The 24054-nt window shown below is 46.7% G+C and overlaps 1 protein-coding gene across 2 annotated transcripts in view; it reads left to right on the forward strand.

Annotated features, from left to right (window-relative positions):
- C22H4orf51 (chromosome 22 C4orf51 homolog) overlaps positions 1-24054 on the forward strand; it is a 37141-nt gene extending 13087 nt beyond the window's left edge. The window contains exons 2-6 of one of the 2 annotated variants that reach the window (XM_048450259.3): positions 3378-3454; positions 12680-12741; positions 15895-15955; positions 16828-16901; positions 19630-24054. In XM_048450259.3, coding sequence (XP_048306216.1) covers positions 3378-3454; positions 12680-12741; positions 15895-15955; positions 16828-16901; positions 19630-19740 — 385 coding nt within the window. In that variant the 3' untranslated portion in view covers positions 19741-24054. The remainder of the gene's footprint in view (positions 1-3377; positions 3455-12679; positions 12742-15894; positions 15956-16827; positions 16902-19629) is intronic. The other variant, XM_048450260.3, reaches the window with a different exon arrangement.

The following is a 24054-nucleotide window of genomic DNA, read 5'->3' on the forward strand; positions in this document are numbered from 1 at the left end:
GTTCTACATTTAGATGGGCAGGCAGCAGGAAGAAGAGAGAGCTACTGGACCAGGCTTGTGCATTTGAAACCTCAAAGCCTGCCCCCAATGACATTCCTCCAACAGCCATACCTCCTAATACTGCCATTCCTTGGAGACCAAGCTTTCAAATCTCTGAGCCCATCAGCTTCATTTCTACTCAAACCACCACACTCTTCTCCCCGTCCCCGTAGGCTTGTAGCTGTATCATAACGCAGACATGCATTCAGTCCAACCCCGGAGCCCTCACAGTCTATCACAGTCTCAACACTCTTTAAAAGTCCAAAGTTCATCAGCTGAGCAGTGGTGGTGGCACATGGCTTTAAACCCAGCACTCAGAAAGCAGAGGCAGGCAGTTTTCTGTGAGTTCGAGGCCAGTCTGGTCTACAAGAGTAGTTCCAGGACAACCAGGATTACCCTGTCTCAAAAAACAAAACAAAAAATACTACAAAACTGTCAGGATCCAGCCTCGACGGGTTCATATGTTCCAGGGTAGATGTGTGTGGATTAGAAATGTTAGGTAGGAGGAACATAGATATGAAAGAAATACAGAGACACAGGATAGTACCAAGAGGGCAACTCAGTGGATACTAAAGCTGAATCTGCCTGCATTCATTTTCATACACATTTATATCCCAATACAAAAGGGGTGGGGAAGGCAAAGGGCCACTTTAATATGACACAAAAGACAAACAGAACAGGTACTTGCTTTAATTCTTGAGATGCCAAGCTATTATTTCCTAAGTAAAGCATTTTTGACGTTTTGGGTAGGATATGCAGCAAATATACCATAGACCAAGTATCCTGTTGGCACTTATTCCCGAAGTCGAACCTATTTTAAAGTGAAGGAGCAGGAATAGTTGTGAATTCTCTGGCTTTTGGTCAGGGTGGAACAGACCCACCTTTGTGAGCCATCTTAATGTCCCAAACACCAAGTAACCACACCCTAAGTCAGGGTTTCTTGTTGTAGCCACACCTGTTGCCAACAACTTCAAAAGGGTAAAATAAGCTCACACTCTGACCTTTAGTCAAGGTGGAGCAGGCTCGTATCTGAGACTCCACAAAAAAAAAAAAATTCCAAAGTCTCTTCTGAGACTCAAGACAATCTCTTAACTGTAACCCCCTGTAAAACGAAAATCAAAAGGCAGATCACATACTTCCAACATATAATGGCACAAATTGCACATTACCATTCCAATGAGAAGAAAGAGAGCATAATAAGGAAATACTGGATCAGAGCAAGGCTGAAAACCAGCTGGGCAAGCTCCAAATTCTATCTCCAGGTCTGATGTCAAACACTCTTCAGATCTCCAGCTCCTTTCTGCGTTGTTGACTCCACACACTTCTTTCTCCTGGGCTAGTTCCACTTTTCTGGGGTAGGTGTCCTACAACCCCTGTATCTCCAATAACTTGGGGTCTCCAAATCAATCCAGCGTCACCTTCACAGCTTCACACAAAGGTCTCTCTAAGCCTCCATGCAGGGACACCCCTGACACATGCCTGGCCTCAGCTGCATTCCTTAGCTTCAGAGAAAGATTTCACAACCCCTTTCTTGAATCCTTGAATCTAAAGCCAGAACCTCGTGGCCCCAAGTGCTTCTTCTCGCTGAGCCCGGAGCATTGCCCCTTCAGTCAATTAATCTGCACCAGCTTTCTGTTTTTGATGGTTTCCTTCACTTCTTATGTTTTTTCCTTAATTCCCTTTCACAAGTGGGAAGGTTAGCTGGGTGGGGTCTTGTCCTGAGGTCACTCCCTCATTTCATTCAGTGTCAGACTTTTCTTTAATCTGTGAGGTCACTCCTTTTATTCCATTAAACATAAGGATTTTCTCTAATCTGCTTTTCTCCTTGAGTTCAGAACTTAACTTTATTACACTTCCTGGTGCCCCTTTCCTCCTCAGTCTGTGCATATTTAGTATCTTCCCTTGCTCAGTTTGGTTCTTTTCATTAGAGATCTGCAGAATAAAAACTATGTCATAAAATTCCAGTGACAGAATTTAAGACATGTATGTGTATGGATGTTTGTCTGTACATATAACTGTGTGTTACCTGTGTGTCTAGTGGATACAGAGTCCAGAAGAGGGTACTGAATCACCTGGGACAGGATTTATAGATGGTTTTGAACTAGCATGTGGGTACTAGGAATCAAACCTGAGTTCCCTGGAAGAATGGCCAATGCTCTCAACTGCTAAGCCATCTTCAACCTTCCCCCCCCATATAACCTTTTAAAAACTAGACAAAAGCACAATATTTGGCATATGTATATATGTATGTATGTATGTGTGTATATAGATACATATTATATATTATATATACATATATACTATATATATATATATATATATATATATATATATATATATATATTAGTGCAATATAAAAAGAAAAGCAACAGAGTGATTCCTACAGAGATCAGGACTCTGGTTCCCTGTCTGTCTTTGTCAGAACTATCTACCCCAAATCTACTGAGAGTTGATCAGTGGGGGCTTTACCCAGAATCTGCACTTGAAGATTTAATAGCGTGTGATGAGTCTGTTGCTATCATGGGGTAGATTTCCAGCCCCTGTCTGTGGGATGAGTGGGGCTTGTCTGTGGTCTGAATACACGGACAGGAGGAGCATTTCCAGCCCCTGTCTGCAGGACGAGCGGGACTAGTCTGTGGTCTGAATACACAGACAGAAGGAGCATTTCAGGACCCCCTAGGTTGACTTCAGCTCTACTCTACCCCTTCCTTGCCTCACAGTTCCAGGTGCCTAGGATTTAGAGACCCTCCTTCCTTAATCAAAGGGCCTACAGTTAGTTACCATGAAATTGGGTAGGTTGGCAATCAATTCACCCATTCCAGGCAGAATGCTTCGACTCTTCCAATAAGCCACAGCTTGCTGGTAGGGAATGTCATATCTGAGTTCAGGGAAACTGAGATACAGATGTGTTTCAAAGGATACACAACATCTGTGAGTCCCCACATCACCCCACTGCCATTAAATTTTATTTGGAAACCAATGTAATTACTGTAATCTTTCTTATTCCATGCATAGCACTTATCTTATTTTGAAAGCAACTCCCTGGAGAAACACTCATAAATCCTGCTGAAGTAATTATGAACTTAATGTTTGAGCTTTGCATGCAGAGATGAAAATGTTACCCTTTTATGACAAATCAAAGCACAAACAAATCCCTAAAGACTGTGCAAAATTTCAACTCGGGTTGATTTAATGGGAATATGGGGTGAGGGTGGGGTATGGGAAGAGAAAAAAGGAACAGAACCTTAAGAAACCAAATGAAAATTAAATCTGGAGGCTCTGCATGATTGCTGAGCCTACACACGTGTAACTTGTTTCTCCCCCCGGGCTTTCTTTAGGACACCATTGCCTAGCTGCTCTGCCTACGGTGCTCTACCTGGCCAGGCTGGTTCCCAAGAGGCTGCAGATGGCAAAGGTCAGTTCATGGTCAGTTCCCCGAAGCACAGTTCTTTCAGGCCTTTTACCCCTACGTAGCTGAGGTAGACTGGTAAATGTAAGCTGTGTGGACAACAGGATCCTTTGGTAAGTGCTCATATCGTGATATGATTGCTGTGGCAAGCCTAATCAACCATTTCTCATAGCTGTATGTGTGTGAGACAGACAGACAGAGACACAGAGATAGGGAGACAGAGACAGTGTGTGTATGCGTTGGGTGTGTGTGCACTGGATGTGTGTGCATGTGTGGTGTGTATGTGCATATGTTTGTGTGTATCTGTGAATTTGTGTATGGTGTACCTGTACTCTTAAGTGAGGTATGTGAGTCCATATGTACATGCACGTTTTTGGTGTGTGCATGTTGCATTTCGCGTCTCTGGGGCAGACAGATGCTGGCTCTGAGGATGGTGAGCATGAGGAATCCTGAAGTACATGTGAGTCATTTGAGATGACTCACAGATGACAAGCCCTGGGCAGTCCGACTGGGCCTACTCCTGAAGTAGGGGGCGGGATCCAGGATTCTTTGCTGCACTCAGGCTCTGGCTGGTTTGGGTTCTTGCCTCTGCTCCTTGGCTCTGATCTCCCTCAGCACCCAGGACTCTGAGCACCCTAGGATTCCAGTGGAGTCAGGAAGAAGTAAGACTCTTGGTGGTGTCTGGCATGATGGGAGGAGGCTCACTCACTGCCTCTGCTTCCCCACGGGGAAGTACCCGGCTGAGATCTCTCTTGACTTGGAGCTCTGCTGCCTTGGCTGGGACACAGGGCAAGTGAAACGGAGCCTTCTGGCCTTCCTGGGCATCTGCTGTGGAGTCTTTCCCTTCAGTGTTGCGGTGGAAATTCCCTCTGGGCATCAGGATTCCCACAGAGGTCTTCACATCAGTGGCTGGAATCCAGGCTTTCATGTCGGGCTTTGCCAGGAGTGATGGCAGATACCCCCTTCCACCATCTTCTCGCATTTTTCTTTTCTACTCTGGGTTCGTGGTTGTGGCCCATATGGCTTCCACTTGCTCAAGAAGGTCAGGTTCCTCTCACAAGAAAGTAAAAGTGACAGTTACTGTGGGGTGTCTCCCCCTCCTGCAGCCAGAGCCCAGCCTCATTGACAAAGTGCTAATACTCTGAGTTATGCTAGGCATGATGACCTCAGAGGAGACCCACGGCTGGGGTACTTGCTGCTCAGCACTGTTTGCTAGTCTCCCCACTAGAATATGACATTAAATCCCCAACTCCAGTTTTTTTTCTTCTTTATTAAACCAAAGAACGCATTTCTTCATACAAATGCCAAGATGTTGTTCTGTGGGCTAGCTGCCCACGTGGTGTTTCAGGGCTACAGACTCTCTTCCTCTTCAATGCTGTTAACCCTCAGCACCCAGACTCTTTGGTCTCGACCTCTGGTGAGGTGTGAGGGGAAAGGAAGGCATAGCAATCCTTTCCTTGCAGCCTGAGGATGGTTTTCCTTCCTCATGTACAATGTGAAGTCGGTGAGCTCAGCTCAAACATCTTGAGGGGTCAATTCCATCCTACCAACAGCTGCACCCTGGAGAAGGGGACAACTGCCATCTTGTCACCAAGTCTGACTTTGAGAAGCAAACAGAGAGAGGGTCCAGCATAATGGCCATCTCTCAGAGCTGAGTCTCTGCAGCATTCATAAGACTGATTAATACAATCACAAGTGATGGTTGATAATATATTCTGGTATTCTGCCCATTTGGGGAGCTGTTGAAAGTGGCAGTGCGCCAATGGGGCAAGCTGGGTGGTGGAGGGTGTTACTCGGCAGCCTGGTGGGTGGGTACAAAGGTTTCCAGTGTTGTGGTTGGGTGGTTCCGCTGTCCTGCTGTTTGGAGAAGAGACCAAGATGGAGTTTCAGTGTTCCGCCATGACTCGCCGATGGTGATAACAGGAAATGTAGCCATTCACCTGGTGGTTAATCAGGCAAGACTTTATTCCCTTTACTTTAGAAGGCAGTTGAAGCCCACAGCTTAGACAGGCCAAACTCACACAGGTGACGGTAAACATCTGCTCACATCGTTTACAACAGCGGTTTTCAACATGTGGGTCACGACCCCTCGGGGGGCCGGGTGTGTGTGTGTGTGTGTGTGTGTGTGTGTGTGTGTGAAACAGTCCTTTCACAGGGGTCTCTTAGTAGATAGATTGCTTATCAAATATTTGCATTATGATCCATAACAGTAGCAAAATTACAGTTATGAAGTAGCAACAAAAATGATTGTATGATTGGGGGTCGCCACCACATGAGGAACTGGGCTCACGGGTTGGCACTTTAGGAGGGCGGAGAACCACTGGTGTATGGGAAGATAAGCCGGCAGTGCCTCACACCTGAGGAGAGCAGCGCCATCCCCTTCCACTCACATGACTGTTTGTGTCCTCTAGAGCACCATCTGAACGTGGTAGACTGAGGTCTGGAGACTGCCAGTCAGGTCCACAGCTGGGCGGGGCAGGTCCACAGCTGGGCGGGGCAGGTCCCAGAGGAGATACCGTGAGCAGCGGTATTAATCAGTATGCCCTGTGTGGCTGTTGTGCCTCATCTCCCCCATCTCTCTTTCAAGGCCTTATGTAGACCAAGTTGACCTCAAACTGTGTAACTAAAATCCTCCTGCTCCTACCTCACAAGTGCTGAGATTATAGGCATGCACCGTTATACCAATGCCATGCGGTATTGGTGATCCAACCCAATCTAGGCAAGCACTCTACCAAACAAGCCACATCGTCAGCCCATGCTAGGCACACACCCTACCAAACGAGCCACATCACCAGCCCATGCTAGGCAAGCACTCTACCAAACGAGCCACATCACCAGCCCGGATGAACTGTTTTTGTGTGTATTTGGGTATGTGATGGTGTGTGTGTCTGTATCTAGATAGTATATATGCGTGTACATGTATACAGTTGAATGTACACGAGTGCATACACATGTGAAATCCAGAGACTGATGTCAGGTACCCTTCTCAGCCACTCTGTACCTTACTTTTTGGGACAAGGTCTCCCACTGCGCCTAGATCTCACCGATTCAGCAAGGCTGATTGGCTAGTCCCGCTATCTCCACCTTCTCAGTGACAGGGTTACAGGCATGTGCTACTATGCCAAACCTTATTTTCCAGATTTCATGCATATTTCACATATATCAATTTTTGCATGTGTGCATATCTGTGCAACATGTGTATGCAGTGCCTGCTGAGGCCATAAAAGGGCATTGGATCCCCTGGGACTAGAGTTACTGATGCATGGAGCCATCATCTGGGTGCTAGGAATTGAACCCAGAGTCCTCTGCAAGAGCAGCCTGTGCTTTCAGCCACTGAGCCGTCTCTCCAGCCCGCTGTGCCCAACTTTGTGTGGACTTTGGGGAGCTAAGCTTTTATTCTTGGGCTTACTCTGCAGGCACTTTATCAGCTGACTCATCTCGCCAGCCCCCAAGATGGACTGCTCTGAAGTGTGACTGAGGGTCATCATAGGACAGAGTTCAGTCCTGTTTGTCTGTCCACGCTGACATGGCTCTTCTTTCACATTGACTTTCGTCCCAAGTGTTGGATTCAGTAGTGGCTTTTGGACTTGAGTCCCTAGACGGAGCATATGGCATCACAGACCTAGCAGCTTTCAGAGTCAATGAACAGAGCAGTAGCCAATAAAAATCAAGTTTCCTGAAACCCAGTAAACAAACGTTTCTGCTTAGTCTTTGCTGTATGGATTAGTCTATGCTACTGTGTCTTATCAGACAGCTTCTGGCCAGCTCTCTGTCTGCCCCCAGACAACTCTGTGACAGGACACATATCCACAGTAGACTAGTCTCTCTCACTTTCGCTGTTTCAGGAGGTATAATTTGCACTGGGAAGATTTTATGTGTATGAACGCATCAAACCTGGGATGCTATGGTGTGGATAAGATGTCATTGGGACAGTCGCTACACAGAACATAATCTCGAGTCTCTGAAGAGTCACCCGGACTCCTCCTACAGTACACACTCTTTCACAAGGATGAGAATGTTCAGGACAATATCAACACAAATCAAGTAATAGATGTGAGAGATGGCTCAGCATTTGAGAGGACTAGCTGGTCTTCTAGAAAACCTAGGTTTGAGGCCCAGCACTTACATGGTAGATCACAACTGCCTGCAACTCCAGTTCCAGGGGATCCAAACCCAATTCTAGTCTCTCTGGGCACTAGGTATGCAAGTGTTACACATATATGCAGATAAAACACCTATATGTAGAGAATTTAAAAATAAATAAAATAATGTTTGAAGGGGAGAGAGGTGTGATCTGCTGTGTGATTTCGACAATGTGCACAACCATGTAGTGTCCTTCATTTCCTCCTTCTCCTTCAATCCCATTTTAATTCTTCTAGGACACATTCTCCCTGCTGAAACCCCAGAAAGCAGCAAGAGCTAGCAAGAATGTCTTGTAAGTCATGTTTCACCAACCAAGTCCATTTTCAACACAAGGGATACTAACACATAAAGATGATATTGCTTTTCCGTTTCCTGTCACACTTGGGTTAAGTCCCGCTTCCTTACCAAAGGCTACAGGGCCGTGTTGGCTATGACCCCTGTGTCCTTCCTCAAATCTCCTCTTCATTTCATTCACTGTCTTCCAGCTGCATCATCTTCACTCAAAAATGTGCAAACACCAAGCCAGTTTCTGCCTCAGGACCTTTGTGTCTGCAGGAACAGTTACCCGAACTCTGCTTTCTCTGTGTTTGTCTGTCTGTCTGCCTTTATCTGTCTAAAGCATAAGCTTCCTGCAGACAACTCCTGTCTGAGCCTTCAGGATCTTGAACAGACGCTCCCTGTGATAGTTGGTCCTGATTGTCAATTCGATTGGATTGGGAGGTGCCTAGGGGATTAGACAAGAACCCTTCTGGGTTGGCCAGGACATGGTAGTGAATACTTTGAATCCTGGCACTCAGGAGGCAGAGGCAGGCAGGTCTCTGTCACAGGCTGTCCTGGACTGCCAGCCCCAAATCATGACACAGAGACGTGGCCTCATCTTATGTTTATCCCGCTAGCTCTTATAACTTAATTTCATCTGTTTCTTTTCATCTATGTTTTGTCTTGGGGCTTTTTACCGTTCTTTCATTCTGTATGTCCTACTCCATGTCTGTCTGTCTGGCCTAGGGCATCTCCCTCTCTTTTAAGCTGGTTCTCTCCTCCCTTACTCCCCCAAGCCTAGATTCCTCTTCCTACTTGTTCTCTCTGCTCAGCAGCCCCACCTATCCATCTACTGCCTAGCTATTGGCCCGTTAGATTTTTATTAGGCCAATCAGGTGCCTTAGGCAGGCAAAATAACACATCCTTACATCATTAAACAACTATAGCATAAATAGATATAGCACTTTCTCATAGTTACAGTAATATTCCACAACATAAACAAACGTAACACATCTTCACACAGTTAAATTAATATTCCACAACACATCTCTAAGTTTAAGGCAGCCTGGCCAACAGATTGAGTTTCAGGGCAGCCAGGGCTACACAGAGAAACTTTGCATCACAAAACCAAACCAAACCAAACCAAAACAGAGTCTTCACAAACTCCCCACTTCCCACTTGCTGACTCTGTTTCCTGCGCATCTGTGGAAAATGTGACCAGTCAATTTCCTGCCTGCATGCTGTACTTCCCTGGCCACTAAGGACTCTCCCTCTGGAACCAAGCCAAAATAAACTTTCTTCCTTAGGCTGCTTTTGGATATAGTATTTTTATTACAGTAATAGAAAAGTAACTAATTTACCAGACAAACCCTGAATATGAAGCATCATATTTATATTGTTTGAATAAGTGATGGTCAGTGTGATCTGGAGGGAGAAGGGAGGGAGCTGGTAGATTGCTGATTCTGTGAGGGCAGCTAGGGCCCCGGATGCAGGAAAGATCTTTTTTTTCATTTCTTACTAAGGTGGACGTCCTATGGGTCCAAGCTCTGTTACTTCTATTTGTATTAAGCCTTGGGAATCTGTTCCCGTGGGCTGCTACTGGAACACCTTCAAAGCTCTCTCTCCTAAGGTTGGGGCACCAACTGAAGACTATAGCAGATGAGTTAGGGCTTCCCTGAAGAAAGGGGCTTTGGGCACAAGGGTTGCTGTGACACAGAGATACCCCCTTACCTGTCTCTAAGCCCCTCTGTGCTCTTACATCTAGAAATGGGCCAAGAGGAAGGTTTTCACACCTCTCAGCTCTACAGAGAGAACACAGTTATGAAATCTGCCCACCAATCCCACACGAGACCTAGCTCTTCTTCTCCGTGATTGCACACAGTCTCCCATCCGTCAACCTTCCCTGTGTTGTTTCTGCTCACTTCACTCATTGGATGTCACCTGGAGGGGGCTATTGCTCCTCCAACCATCTTCCCTGAACTGTTGTTGGCCAGGGTCAGAGCTCACCATTCCCCTTCCGATAGAAGCATTTACAGTCTTGGAAGGGGAGAAGGGGGTTCCACAAAGCCTTGCAGGGGAGCCTGCATTGCTTCTCCTGGGGCCATCCTGGTTCGCCTGCCATCACTAACAAGCAAGCTGATCTGTGAGATCTGAAAACAGGCAGCGAGCATGCAGGGCCCTCTCTTAACATTGCTCTCACCCTCAGGTCTTACCATGACCTTGCCAGCCACCACCGCCCCAGAGTGCGTAGGGCAGAAAACAGAGTGGCTTGAACTCACCTCTGGGCTTCCACGTAGACTTGGGGTGTGAGCTGGTGTGAGCTGGCATATCAGGGGGGAGTGTGTCTAACACTAGGAATTTATCATTTTCTGGTTAATTTGCATGTTTTGTGGTGAGAAAAACCTATATTTCTTTTAAACTACAGAGAAAGAGGAAAAAAAGATAATATTGGCCACCAATCAATCTGGGCAGTGATCTGCTCTTGGCCTGGAGTTGAGATCCCACCATGTTGATGATGACCTTTGCCAAGCAGCCCCAAAGAATCCCAGGATGGGCCTCCTGACTCAGAAACAACAGCCTCCCTTCCAGGTGTTGGGAATTCTGTTTAGCTGTTTCAGTTTCCCTGGTCTAAATTAGGAAACTGACCAATAAATAGTTAAATGTGTTTGCCGGAAAATATTCAAGTGTAAGGGCTACAGTTTCCAAATTCCCTGCAGAGCCTGGACCCAGGGAACCTTGGCAGCCAAGCCTGTTGTTAAGAAGGTCACCAGATGCCATCTGTGACTGTGTGACTGTGTACACTTCCCTGTTGGAGGATGGCATGGGCTGGGGCTGCTGCAATTCATTTGCCCATGAGTGTAAGGTTGGCACCCTGTGGGCACAGCAGAGACTTGGGTAGGCTATGTGAGGAGACCAGGGGTCTGCCCCCAACAGGACTGAGCTACATGACTGAAGACAGGAAAAGAGGAAACATTATTCTTGGGTCTGTCTTTAATTACAGCTCAAACATATTTTGGGAATGTTCACGCATGGCTTTCCTAAATTTTCCTGATGTTAGTCACCTTTAAAATATGGCAATAGCTCTCTTGTAATTGTTAAGGCAGATAAATGAATATTTTACTCACAACTTAGAAGTTAATGAATACGATAACCAATTCTAGAATTTGCTCGTGGACTTTATAACTGTTTACTTTTTGCCTTATCAGAATTTCTGATTTATTTTTATTACATTTTATTTATGGGGAGGAGCACTGCCATGGTGCATGTGTTGTGGTCAGAGGGGCACTTTCAGGAGTTCATTCTCTCCCACTCTGTGGGTCTTGGAATCTAGCTCTTGCTTCAGGCTTATCAGAAAGTACTGTGGCCAACTGAACCATTTCGCCTCCTGAATGGCTATTCACTTATACGTGCATGTGACTCTTTGCTGGACTTTTAGGGGTAAATTAAAGTATTTTTATATGTGTGTTTGCATGAGTCTTCCAAAGGTCGGAATGCTTCCATGTCTAATGATCCTGTTATCATACCCCCAAACTTTACCAATAACAGAACAGTGTGTATCTCACACACAGACTGCTGAATGCTCAATTCTTAGAAATCTGCCATCTGCCCCAATGGCTGACAACTGTCTAAGTGAAACCTGGTACTTTTGAGACTCTTTGAAAAACCCCATGAAAGCTCTGGTCTTTAGGAAAAAATTCTCCAGACAGATTTAATGCCCCTATAGCAGCCATCTTGAATCTTTAGAGGTTTTCGTGGACCTCAGGTTAAGTGTTGGCCCATTGTTGATGCTCCTTGTAAGCTCCCCTTCTCTGGGTGCACACATACACCGTGCAGTCCAGGATGACAGGCAGTGCTTTGTCACCAAGTCCCACCACCATTTTGTGCTTCTGAGCCTTCATTTGAAGGAACTTAAAAGTTCCTTAAGTTTCCTTGAAACAGGTAAGAGCTACCAGCCTACTGACTGAAAACAGAACCACCAGCATCTCGGGCAGTTCTACCATGACAGACACCTGCGTTGCTGGGCTAAAGGATTAGGACAGGTGACGCCAAGACCCCTTCCAAACTGGAGCGGCTCCCACACAGCCACTGCAGGCGCTTACCAGCCTTCGCTTGCCTTCTTGACAATCTACTGTTAAAACTAAGTGCGTGTGGTGTTCAGAGATAGCCAGTTTCTGAAGGTAAAATTTGTTGGCATTCACTGAGATAGTCTCACCAACGACAACTTCCCATTTGGTTGTGGCTCTACATCTAGGAAGCGGGGAGGTGGACGGAGGCTAATAAATTAGGGTAACGGTAAATATCCTTAATTAAAAAGTGGAGGTCAAGTTTCACTCTTTTGTCAAGTGTGAACGTGCAAGGAAAAATGACTAGCCAAGCATATTCCCAAAGATGAGCTCTCACTGTCCTTCTCCACAAAGTCTGCAGAAACAAATGGATTATGGCGATGGTTGCGTAACTCGGTAAATTCACTTAAAACCTGCTCAGATGTATTGGGGAAAGTGGGTCTGAGGAGAGTATGAAAGCTGTAAGATACCCTGGAACATCCCAGAAAGTCAGGGAGAGTGCAGTTTGAGATTACTCCACAGCCGCAGTTCCCTGGGATTCAAAGAGTGCAGTGATCACAACATTCCAGACATGAACAGGCATGTCCCTCCCCAAAGCTCCTGAAGGTTTTACTGTGAATTTAAATGCCAGTCACCGTTTCCTCTCATAATGACTCTGTGGGCTGAGGGCTAACAGGGAACAAAGGTAGCTTGTGCGGGGTGGGAGTAGTCGTCTAACTTGAGAGCTAAGAAGTTTCAGCTTGACTCCCTCTGCATCTGCACACAGGAGGACACCCTGGTGTACCAAGACTCTCTCAGAACTCCATGCCCCACGTCAAGCACAAAGTGGTACGTTGTGACTCTTCCTAAAGGTCTTTTAATAGTGCATGTGAGGGATCGAATCCTGCGTAGTAGTCATAAAAAACAAACTCAGGGGGGTGAGTTTTAAAGGTGAGTATTCATTTATCAAACACTTATTTTTACATGTTATTGTGTAGCTTCCTATTAGATAATAAATGGGTAACCAAGCTTACCAATGTAAACAACCTGACAGGCTGAGGTGGCTACCACATTCCCCACATTGTCTCTTTTCTGCATGTGGCAGTAACCACACATAAGCTTGTAAGTCTCTTGACTGTAAACTCCCAAACAATGACGAGACTAGAAATAGAAACAACAGTGAAAACAAGATTTGGGTGCAGGTCAGCGGCAAAGCAATCCCTTGGCACCCCAGAAGGCCCTGGCTTCAAGTCACAGCATTTCAAAAGACAGAAAACAAGAGAAGTTCTCTCTCTTCCTCTGGGATGATAATTTACATTTTAGTCACACTTCTTACAAAAATCAATATGCATGTATATACATCTTATGTCTGCTTGTACATGAGTGTCTAATAAGTTGACCAGAATACTGGTTCTTGTACTCTGTAATCTACTTTTATATATCAATATTTTTGTGAACACCTTTCTTTGTTAATAAGCATAACCATTTGCTATCATAGTTAACGGACACATACATCCCTCTGATGGGATACATCACAATTTAAAAATGTCCCGTGTCTGCAAGCATTTAGCATTATTTTTCTTTTTCTATCTTTTTCTTTTTTCCTTGTTTCTATTTGCTAGACATTTAGGGGCTTTGTAGTTATAATTATTATTAACAGTGTTAGGAAAATAAAAAGTTGTCAAAAGCACATTAATGCAATGGTAAATTCATCTTAGTGCATTCCCAGGAGTGAAATTCTTGGGCTGAAAAGTAAGCTTGTTTTATTCATAGATAAATTGCCTTCCGGTATTAGCCACAGTGCTTTCCTATATTTTCACACCTGCTTTAATCTGAGCCTAGGGGCCTGCGATTCCAGCAAGCAAGAGAGCACACACACATAAGGAGGGTCACAAGTTCAAGGTCAACCTGAGCTGCACAGTGAGAGTGGGGTTTTTTCCTCAAAAGGTTGATGAAGATAATTATAACCTTAATGTTTCCCAATTTGATAGATGAAGATAGTTGCATTTTCTTTAACTTTCTTGGATAGATTAAGTATCTTCCCTTGTGTTTCCTAAATTCACGAACGTTTCTGTTAATAATAGTTGGTTCTCATTACTTCTAAAGCTCAACCGCACACTACATTAAGGACAGAACCATTGTTCCCACAGCAGATGGAAAGTCTGGCTTCTGCCAGCCTCTAGGCACAACGTTTTTGCCTCAACATAACTCTGCTTTAATGTATTTTTTAAAAATAAGCTTTATTATAAAACACTTGAAAATAACAAATTCAACACACTAATTTTTATATGTATTTTTCTGTTCAAAGACTTTTTCATGTATGCCAATTTATTAGCATCGAACTTGAGCCGATGGTGCTAACGTGGAGCTTACTTAGCGAAGTTCTTCCCTGAGAGGCAGGTGCACCGCTTCTTTGCTTAGGGGCCCCACACCCGCACTTCAGTGTGATGGTTGGGACCATTTTAAACAGCAAAGTCCCCAGGGAGAAACACAGAGAAGCAGAAAACGGAGGTTCTAAAGTGACCGCGAGAGGACACTTAATTACCTAGGAGGGCGCAGCCAAGGCTGCCCGGCCGCTCTTGACCTCTGCACGGCGTACATGACGGGATTCCATTCTTTCCCACTCTGGGCACGCTTCTCAGTGACCCCAAAAGTGCTGCGTTAACCTCAGGATCACACATAGATTTTAGCAAATGGGTGAATTCACAAACCTGGAATCCATGAATAATGAAGTAGGTATTTCCTTTGACCTTGTTTCTGTTGAGATAGTTGGGCTCCTTTATTGATTTTCATAAACTGTTTGCGTGTTAGGACTGGACAGTTTTGCCCAGCCTCACTTATAAGTACTTCGTCCAGTTTTGTCTTTTTATCCTACTGGTTATAATGGATTTTGATAGTAGTACCAAAAGGCCATTTGAATAAGGGTGGGAAAACAACTGATAGAGGGTTTTTGTTAGATGTTTATTATTGTGAAAATTGGTTGGTTGCAGTTGTGTGCATGTGTGTATGGTATATGTGTGTGTACAGGTACATATGCGTGTATGGTATATGTATATGTGCAGGTGCATGTATGTGTATGTTGTATGTGCATGTATAGGTACATATGTGTATATGGTATATGTGTATGTGCAGGTGCCTATGTGTGTATGGTATATGTGTGTGTATAGGTGCCTATGTGTACATGGTGTGCCTATGTGTGTATGGTATATGTGTATGTGCAGGTGCCTATGTGTGTATTGTATATGTGTATGTGAAGGTGGCTATGTGTGTATGGTATATGTGTATGTGTAGATGCCTATGTGTGTATGGTATATGTGTATGTACAGGTGCCTATGTGTGTATGGTATATGTGTATGTGCAGGTGCCTATGTGTGTATGGTATATGTGTATGTGCAGGTGCCTATGTGTGTATGGTATATGTGTATGTGAAGGTGGCTATGTGTGTATGGTATATGTGTATGTATAGGTATATATGTGTGTATGGTATATGTGTATGTATAGCTACATGTGTGTGTATGGAACATGTGTATGTATAGGTACATGTGTGTGTATGGTATATGTGTATGTAGAGGCCGGAGACTGACATTGGGCATCTCTCCCTATTGTTGTCCACTTTGTTGCTGTTCACCAAACTTGGAGCTCACTAATTGGTAGACTGGCTGGCTAGTGCCCTATGATGGCCTGTCTGCTCACCTCCCAACCCTCCCTCTGCCCCATTGCCAGTGCTATAGTTACCCAGCACCTCTCTGGTCTTTGGTTTTTACAGTTTTACTGTGGGTGTCGTGGGGCTGAGCTCAGAGCACTCCACCCACAGAACCATCTTCTCAGCCAGTCTGTGCTGTCTTGTTTGTTGTGTGGGGTTTGAAGACATAGTCTTACCATGTAGCCTAGGCTGGCACCAATTGCAGGATTTCCCTGTCTCTGCCTTCCCAGTTTTGGGGTCTCAGGTATGTATCTCCATGTCTGCCTTGGCTGGTATTAATTTCCAACTCTGTTCTCCAGGCACACCAGATTTGGGGTTCTGAAGCTCCTTGCCCAACTCCTCTAGATTACAGAACTTTATGTAAGTGTTCCTCCCCCAACCCCCGTGCCCCACCCTGTACCCAGTAAGCTGCCATTCCTACCCGCTTGTAGTCTATGTTTTGACTGTGACCTTGGCTGTTTTCACGACTTCCAGGATCAGAGGCCATTTAATAAAGCTCTTTGCACTTCCGCCTCCGCCCCACTGACCTACCTGGCCACTTTGATTTATGAGACCTAACAGCGAAGAAAGTAGGGTTAGTTCTGACAGGGGAGGGGACACACCCAGCAGACACTCGACTTTCATCTGCTATTTAGGAAGTGCTTCAGAATGTCAGCTCATTTCAAGCTGAGCCTTGGAGCATAGCATGTAATCCTAGCTTTTCAGGAGGCCGAGGCAGGAGGATTGTAACTTGAGGAGCGGCTGGGGAACTTAGTGAGATGCTGTCACTAACTGAAAAATAAAAAGAGGCTGAGTGGAGAGCTCACCTTTAGTCTCAGCAGCCCAGCTCTGTGAACTCAAGACCAGCCAGGTCTGTGTAATGAGGTCCAGGTCAGCCACAGCGTAACTGGGGGGGGAGGGGGCGGATGGGTGGGGAAAGACACATAGTATGATGGCTAGTGACTATAACCCTAGCACTTAGGAGGCTGAGGCAGGAGGATGAAGACAGGAGCACAGGGCTAACTAAGGCAACAAGAAACCCTGCCCCAAAAGAATAAAAGAAACAACATCACCACCCAAACTAGAAAGAAAGCAGCAGAAAGACGGCTAAGTAATGCAGTGATTTGCTTAGTGTGTGCAGGACTGTGTTCAGCCCTCAGTAGGGGACAAGAGGCCAGTCAGCTTCTCTCCTCATTCACAGCAGACTTTGCTGTACCTAAAGCACTTAGGTACCGTATGTGTCTCCACTCTAGGTGTGAAGCCACCAAAGCCAGGCTTTGAGCTCCTCATGAATTACAGGACTAGAGGGCAAAACCTCCTGAAACAAGTAAGAACTGTACCTTGTCATCTGCTCTGGGCCCTGGGCCCTGGGTGTGTCTGCAGAGTGCAGGGCTGGAGGTGTGGGCGTGCTTAGCACTGGTGAGAAAACAGCCTTCCTTTGTGCTCCGCTGAAAGGTGGGCTGTTCTGAGAGAGGCCTCCACACGTGTCCTGTGCAGACCTGTCGCTTGTTCAGGAAACAGGCTTCAGAGAGGATCTGGGGATGCAGTTCCCATCGCAGGCTCTGAGAGCTGGAGGACTCTGCCTCTTGTGACAGATGCACTAAGTTTGCAGGTGATCTGCCTTGCCGGGGACCCACCTTGGGTGCTGAGTGTCCCAGTCTTACCATCTTCACCTGCCTGCCCTGTGCTGCGGGGTCTGTTGTCCCTGCTCTCTTTGACATGGCCTCCCCCGACCAGCACTCTGACTGGACTGATCAGACCTTGTTTCAAATCCCAGTGCTCTGAAACAAGATGTTAAAATGAGGTCTTTTTATGCCGTAGGATTCTGGCAGAAGGGGCTGGTGGGGGGTGACGACAGCTCAGCCACTGAGCGCTTGCCTTAGAAGCACAACTACCTTAGTTTAACCCCTAGAACTCATGCAGAAGCTGGGTGTGGTGCTGTGGGCTTGAAACTCCATGTGCCGAGGAAGCAGAAGCAGTTGGATGGAGCCCCAAGGCTCACTGGCCAGCCAGCCAAGTCTACTGGGCATACAGCAGCCCAATGAGAGACCTTGGCTCAAGAAACAAGGTAGATGGCGTCTGAGAATCAAGCAATGAAGTGGTTTTCTGGTGTCTACCAGCACATGCATGCATATTCACACACATTACACACACAGAGGCACACACACACACACACACATATGAATAACATACACACGAACATGCACACAGAGACATACACACAAATGTCACACACATATGTACACGCGCACACATGAACATGCATACGCACACACAAACATACATGCCACATATACACAGGCATGCATGCAGAGAAACATACACACAGGGGCGTACACACATAAACACATGAACACACACAAACGCAGACATACACATGTATGAACACACACACGCTCACACTCATATACACAATTCTCTGGCAGGGATTCCTAAAGAATACGTTAAAAAGCAAAGAAAAAGTTATTTTTTCTATGTGCCCTCTGACTTCGTTTATTATAAAATAAAACAATAATATTAGCTATCCCACAATTTTTATTATAACCTTTCTTTAAGTTGAATTTAAACAACTCAGCTTCATGCTAAGTGATTCTATTTCTGATGTCATGGGTTTGGTATGCTAGCTATGTGTGGTAGGGAGAAAGAATAATTTGACCACTAAAATTTTTAAAACGTTATTCAAGTTGCACAAGAATACCAATTATACACACATGGCAATTTGAGAAGGCTGGTCTGGGGCACCAAGGGAAGCTGGCAAATTTAGCCAACAGGACAAGGCTGGATGGCTCACCGTGGCTCCCACAGCTAAACCTGTTCTCTTGGTAGCCTTTGAGAATGAAGCTTCCGCTAGAGATGTAGGGAATGCGTAAGCACTGGTAGGCAACGCTGTGGGGGAGATACAGGGGGGCCCAGGAGCTATGGGTGCATTCAGTCAAGGGTCTGCTTCTCTGGCCGACTGGGGCTCACTTCTGAGAAGGGAAGCTGATTTCTTGAAAGAGTATTACTCTCAGCTTCCTCCTGGGAGCTGTCGGAGGGGATGATTAACTACTATTAAATAATTCCCTCTTGCCGCAGAGTTGCTCTGAGGTCAGGCAATTCCACCGCCGGTCAGTGTCCCAGCTGTGCTGAAGGATGCTTCTCCTCTGACAAATACCTTCCTGGCCACTCCCCTAGATACATCTTCATACGTTTTTGTGGTGTACTCACAGTCCAAAAGCATTATTTCTCTCTCTCTGGCCCTCCCCCTCTCCCTCTCTGTCACATGCAACAGATATGGGGGACTTATCTGAGAGATGTTGACTCTAGAATCCTGACCAAAAATAAACCATGACGACTATGAGAAAAGTAATATAACTCAATTTTAATTCTTTTCTTTATGTGTGTGAATGGTTGGCGTAGACTATGTGTGTACCTGATGCCCTCAGAGTCTAGAAGGTCAGATGGGTGTGAGCCATCATGTGGGTGCTGGGACGAGAACCAGGGTCCTCTGGAAGAGCAGTCAGGTTCTTAGCCGCTGAGCCATCCCTCTGGCACCCATAAAATATTTTTCAACAGGTGCTGATGTTTTGAGGGAAGAAGTGCCGGTCAAGCTGCCAGGACACCAACACTCTTACTGATAAAATTTGCTTCATGACTAGTGCCTTTGGTAACCGTCCTCGAATTACTTATATTCTTGGAACTTAACTTGAAGACGTTATTATGTAGGACTGAAAGGCTGAGAATTCACACCCAAAATTGTCTGACTAAGGAAGTGGGGAAAGGTGGGGTGGGTTGGGAAGACAAATCTAATCAGGTCCTTAGCGATCCTAAGAGTTCTTGCCGTTCTAAGCTCTTGTTTACTGATCTGTCCTTCGTGACTGAGGCACACTATGCCAAACAGAAAGGTGTTTTTTTTAAAAATTTTCTCTGTTTTTTAAGAAAATGCAGAAGTAATTCCTGCCCGTACTCGTGAATGATGTCTGGTTTGAAAGAGGCAATTTATTCCCAATTTTGTGGGAACTGTGACCTTTGCAGATGAGCGAGTGTTGACAATCAGACCATTTTTTCCCCTCCAGCTTCGGCAGCAACAATGGGATTACGAAAGCAAGTTTGGCTCCTCGGAGGACTCAGAGATGGATCGATATTCCTCCGATTACAGTGGAGGTTCACGGCTGGTACTCAACTGACTTGACGAACGAAGCCACAGACCCGGGGCCCTAGTTTCTGCCTTAACCATTTAAGACAGGAGGTCCGAGGAGGTCTTGGTTTGGTTGGGTGTGCACCTAGGGCAGACCTTCTAGAAACGTCCCTGGGTTTCATCCCTCGTTCTTGTGTGTGTGTGTGTGTGTGTGTGCGTGTGTGTGTGCGTGTGTGTGTGTGTGCGCGTGCGCGCGCGCGCTGATAGAAAGGGGGTTTGTTATAATAGTAATTGAATGTTCCTTTGATGTAAATGCCAGACTCACATTCTGCTGCAAGAACCACACAAATGATGGTGTGACCGTCACCATGGTGGGCCCCAGAGCCATCCCGTCTGTCCTCTACATCTGAGAAAGACTTCTCTGTTTCCAGAGCCAGCCGTCAGAAGAGAAGGCCAGGTTTCCCTCCAGTCAAGGAAATCTGACTCGGCTGCCCGCTCCGCCTTCGGCTCCGCCCGCAGGCCTGCGCCTCCCTCTCCCCTGGCGGCTTCCCGGCGAGGTCCCCATGCGGACCTGCGGTCGCCGCGCAGCACAAGGCGCCCAAGGAGAAAGGCCCCGGAATAGACCCCTACTGGCAACCGGCGCTCCTGCGCTCCTGATCCAGCCTGTCCCCCAACTCAGGGCTCCTGTTGCACAGAAAACCCAAAGTCGCACCCTAACAATTAGCCGCGCCTCACACGACCCAGCCATCATCATCATTATTATTTTTCCTTTAGCCCCAGGTTGGGTTAAATACATTCGCTGGGAGCCATCTGGTCTGCTTCCCGGGAACCCTTCATGTGGTTTCCATTAAGCCCGCCAGAACCCTGCATTGAAAATGCTGCCGGGGCCGCTCAGGAGCGCCCCGCCCCCAATCCCCAGTCTGCCCTGCACGTGCAGAGCGAGGGGACCTCTGGGTAGGTGCCCAGGCTGGCACCCGAGGACCATGCCCTAGTGACTGCACGTCGCCACCCCTAGAAATACACTTACCCATGGCAAGGCTTTTTCACTGACCCAGTGTTCCGGTTTTGCCGCATGCAAGCCAGAGTTTGTTAGAATTCTGTTTCGATTCTAAAAATCAATGTCAACAGCTTTACAGACGAGTTTACAGAAATAACGTGGGCACAGAAACTCAGTGTGACCAGCCACATTGGTAGGGCTGAGTCTGCCTTCTACACCCGTCCCTCACTGCCCCTACCCCCAGAAGAAAAACAACAGAAAAAAAAAGATGTTAGCTTATGGAAAAATACTGCTTCACACAACGAGTTAGGGTTTATAGTACAGGATAAAGGAGGCCGACCCGATTTACAGAATCATAGTGCGCTGTATCTGGAAAGTTCTTTCGGGTTCATTAAAGATTAGTCAGTTTATTGAGGAGACTGGAAAATGGAGGGCCTTGGAAGGGTAACAAGACCTGTGAGGAACATACTGACAGTACTGTGGCCTAACGTTAGGAGGGAGTGGGAGGAGTCCTGGCCGCCAGGTACTTTCAGGCTAAAAGGACTCTGGTCAAAAGGGATTAATTTGTGGTGGCGTCTTGTTCCTCCCCTGAACTTCCCTCTAAACGGGGCTTCATCCCTTTCCTCGGTCCCCACCACCAGCCCAGGGCCCTCCCTCTCTTGTTTTCCTTGCTTTCCTTCTGTTCTCTTCCCACCCCCACCCTAGCCGGGTGATTTTATTTGGGATTTTAAAATGAAACCAGGTGCTGCATAAAACAAAGGCAAAGTAATAACAAGGAAAGACGATCCAACGCCTAAGGAATGTGCTGAGCTGTATGACTCAGGCTGTCCTGGCCAAGAACGAGGAGTGACACGGAGAGGTGGGTGGCACCGAGCAAAGACCATACATGGCAGCCCTGGCTTCCCCAGATAGGGTGGTCAAGGCAGCCTGTGAGTCACTTTGTAAAACCATTGCGGAGCAAGGCTTCCCAGGCCATCCAGGCTAGAGCCAAAAGAGCGTCAGATCCCCCCCCCCCCCCCCCCGAGGCGCCAGATCCGCGCCATGGGGCCCGGGCTACCCTGAGGTTTGGAGAACACATCCTAGGCCAAATGCCACCCTCTCCCTCAGGAAGAGGCAGGCTTAGCAGGACTGAGCCAAAGGTACTGGTGTCTTTAGGAGATGAATAATTCCTAGGCTTTGAAGTGGCAACGAAATTAGCAAGCATTGTGGGAGGGACAAGAGCTTGGGAGTGCTAGGTCTCAGGACTGCGGGAGAGCCTTGGGTGGGGGAGGAGGCTAAGGCTGCTCCTGGGAGCAAAGAGCGGAAAAACTTATGGATGATGAAGGGGATTCTGGGTGCCATTCCTAACACAGCCAAGAATAACTACCTCAAGGGGTGGGCTGTTCATAAACACTCAGGGAGACACCCAGGCAGACATCCACACATTCTGAGAATTCCTTTCAAATGAGCGCAGTAATGGAGTGAGGTGTACATTTCTTTTCTGTTACTAAGAGACAGGCTCAGAGAGCCAGGAGAAGGGTCTCCCAGCAGGGTGGTGGGCGGGGCCAGAAACTGGGTGACAAGGGTCTGCCAGGCTCCCTTCATCATCTTGCCTGAGTAGAACCAACTGGCCCATCTTCCTTCCCGGGTTCCTCCCTCCAGAGAATGCGGTCACATTTTGAATGAGAACTCTGACGTAAATGAGCTCCCACTCGTAGTAGCCTCACGGAATGGAGGCTTGCTTGCCCTTCTCCACTCTGTGGACCGCTGACCGCCAATGTTGCTGTTCTGTAATTTCAGGGAAGTCTCTGCTTAAGGTTGTCACTACTCACCTGGACAAACAGAGTCTAAGAGCTATAACCTCATAAGTATTTACAGTGTGAACAGGGTCCCTCCAGTTCTGCTGGAGAATGGGCCCATTCCGTTTTGTTTATGATGTGACATTAGGGTGAGTGGCATCCGTCATGTGGGTCGGCCCAGCACTCTGAAGCATGTTTATGGAGCGATTATGCCTGTGAAGGCTTGCTATATTTAGGTCTTCTCCGCTTAGCCCTCCTAAGTCCCCAAACAAGCAAAAAGCCAAGTGGCTGGTGTAGAGACGACTTGAGCCCTAATGGCGAGGCTCAGGCACTGGCCACACACCACAGTGGCATTTGAAAGATGGAGAGAGGTTTGTAAAATGGGAAGGTTAGTTACCAGTACAGTATTCCCCGTTAAGGTGGTTTGTTGGGCCTGCATCTCCCAGATGAGGGCACTCAGTCTAGGAGGCATTGACAGGTGAGCTTATGGAGTTCTCTCCTTTCCGAAGCTTCCTCCACCCCACAACAGCCAGGCAGGCCTACACTCTGTGCCCCGTGGCTCTGAAGGCAGGATTTGGTGGGGCTCTGTGACCCATTGAGGCAAAGGCTCTAGTGTAATTGGAGGCCTTCCGTCTTGGCCACAGCTGGCCCTGCGTTGGGGTAACAGCTGTTCACCATCCTCTGTGGAGGAATGGGCCCCCTAGTCTTCGGTTCCAAATGCTCTGGCCTGAACACTTCCTGCCAGACACAGGCCTACTTTAGGGCTGGTATTTGCCTCCCGTCGGTTTGGTCATCTATTGTTTATCCTGGGTAGGGCCAGGTCTTGGCACAAAGGGCATGAAGCCTTGCCAGTGTTTTATTTTTAGAGACAGGAAAATGCTTTCTGGCAGCTGTTCTTTTTCTGGCACACACGAGGGATGGTGTAAAAAAGTTCAAGTGAGAGATTCCAAGCCTTAAATTCATGGCATATGACATAGGCAATCACACTGTGGGTTTCTCAACAGAAACCGTGTGCAGCCTAACATTGTCTCTAGACAGCCCCCTGGGCAGAGCGGAGACCCTGCAGCTACCCGGGGGTGAAAGTCTTAAGGCCACAAGCCAGTCTGGACACCCCCACAGTCTCTTTAGAACATATCAGATGGTCTGAAATATTATTTTTTGATTCTCATTTTCACCCTTGTCAATCAGTGCAGAATCTAGTCCAAGTTGTTGGGAGAGAACAGGAGGTGGACTCCTCCTGCCAGCCTTCCCCAGACCCACTGACTTTGTAGTGCTGGCTGGAGAAGGCAGCTAGTCTCCACCAAGAAGCACACAGTCAGAATCAGGGACTGCATGTCTAAGTCTTCATGGGAATGATACTTTTCCAAATATGTCTCCCCCTTAAAACACACTTCTTTGTGGGTTCTGTATTCCAGCTACCGACAATCTTTCTGAAAGCTTTTCCTAAGTAGCAATGATGTGCAAAGCAAAACCAGAAAACAGAAAGAAAAGAAGAAAATTAAATTGTGCTTTCTTACCTTCTTTTCTTCCCAGCCTTTGGGAAAAGATTGTTTCTAATTATCAAAATAAAATAAATGTTTGATTCTTT

The sequence above is a fragment of the Myodes glareolus genome, chromosome 22 (assembly GCF_982192425.1).
Source record: "Myodes glareolus chromosome 22, mMyoGla1.1, whole genome shotgun sequence".
Classification (NCBI taxonomy): Eukaryota; Metazoa; Chordata; class Mammalia; order Rodentia; family Cricetidae; genus Myodes; species Myodes glareolus.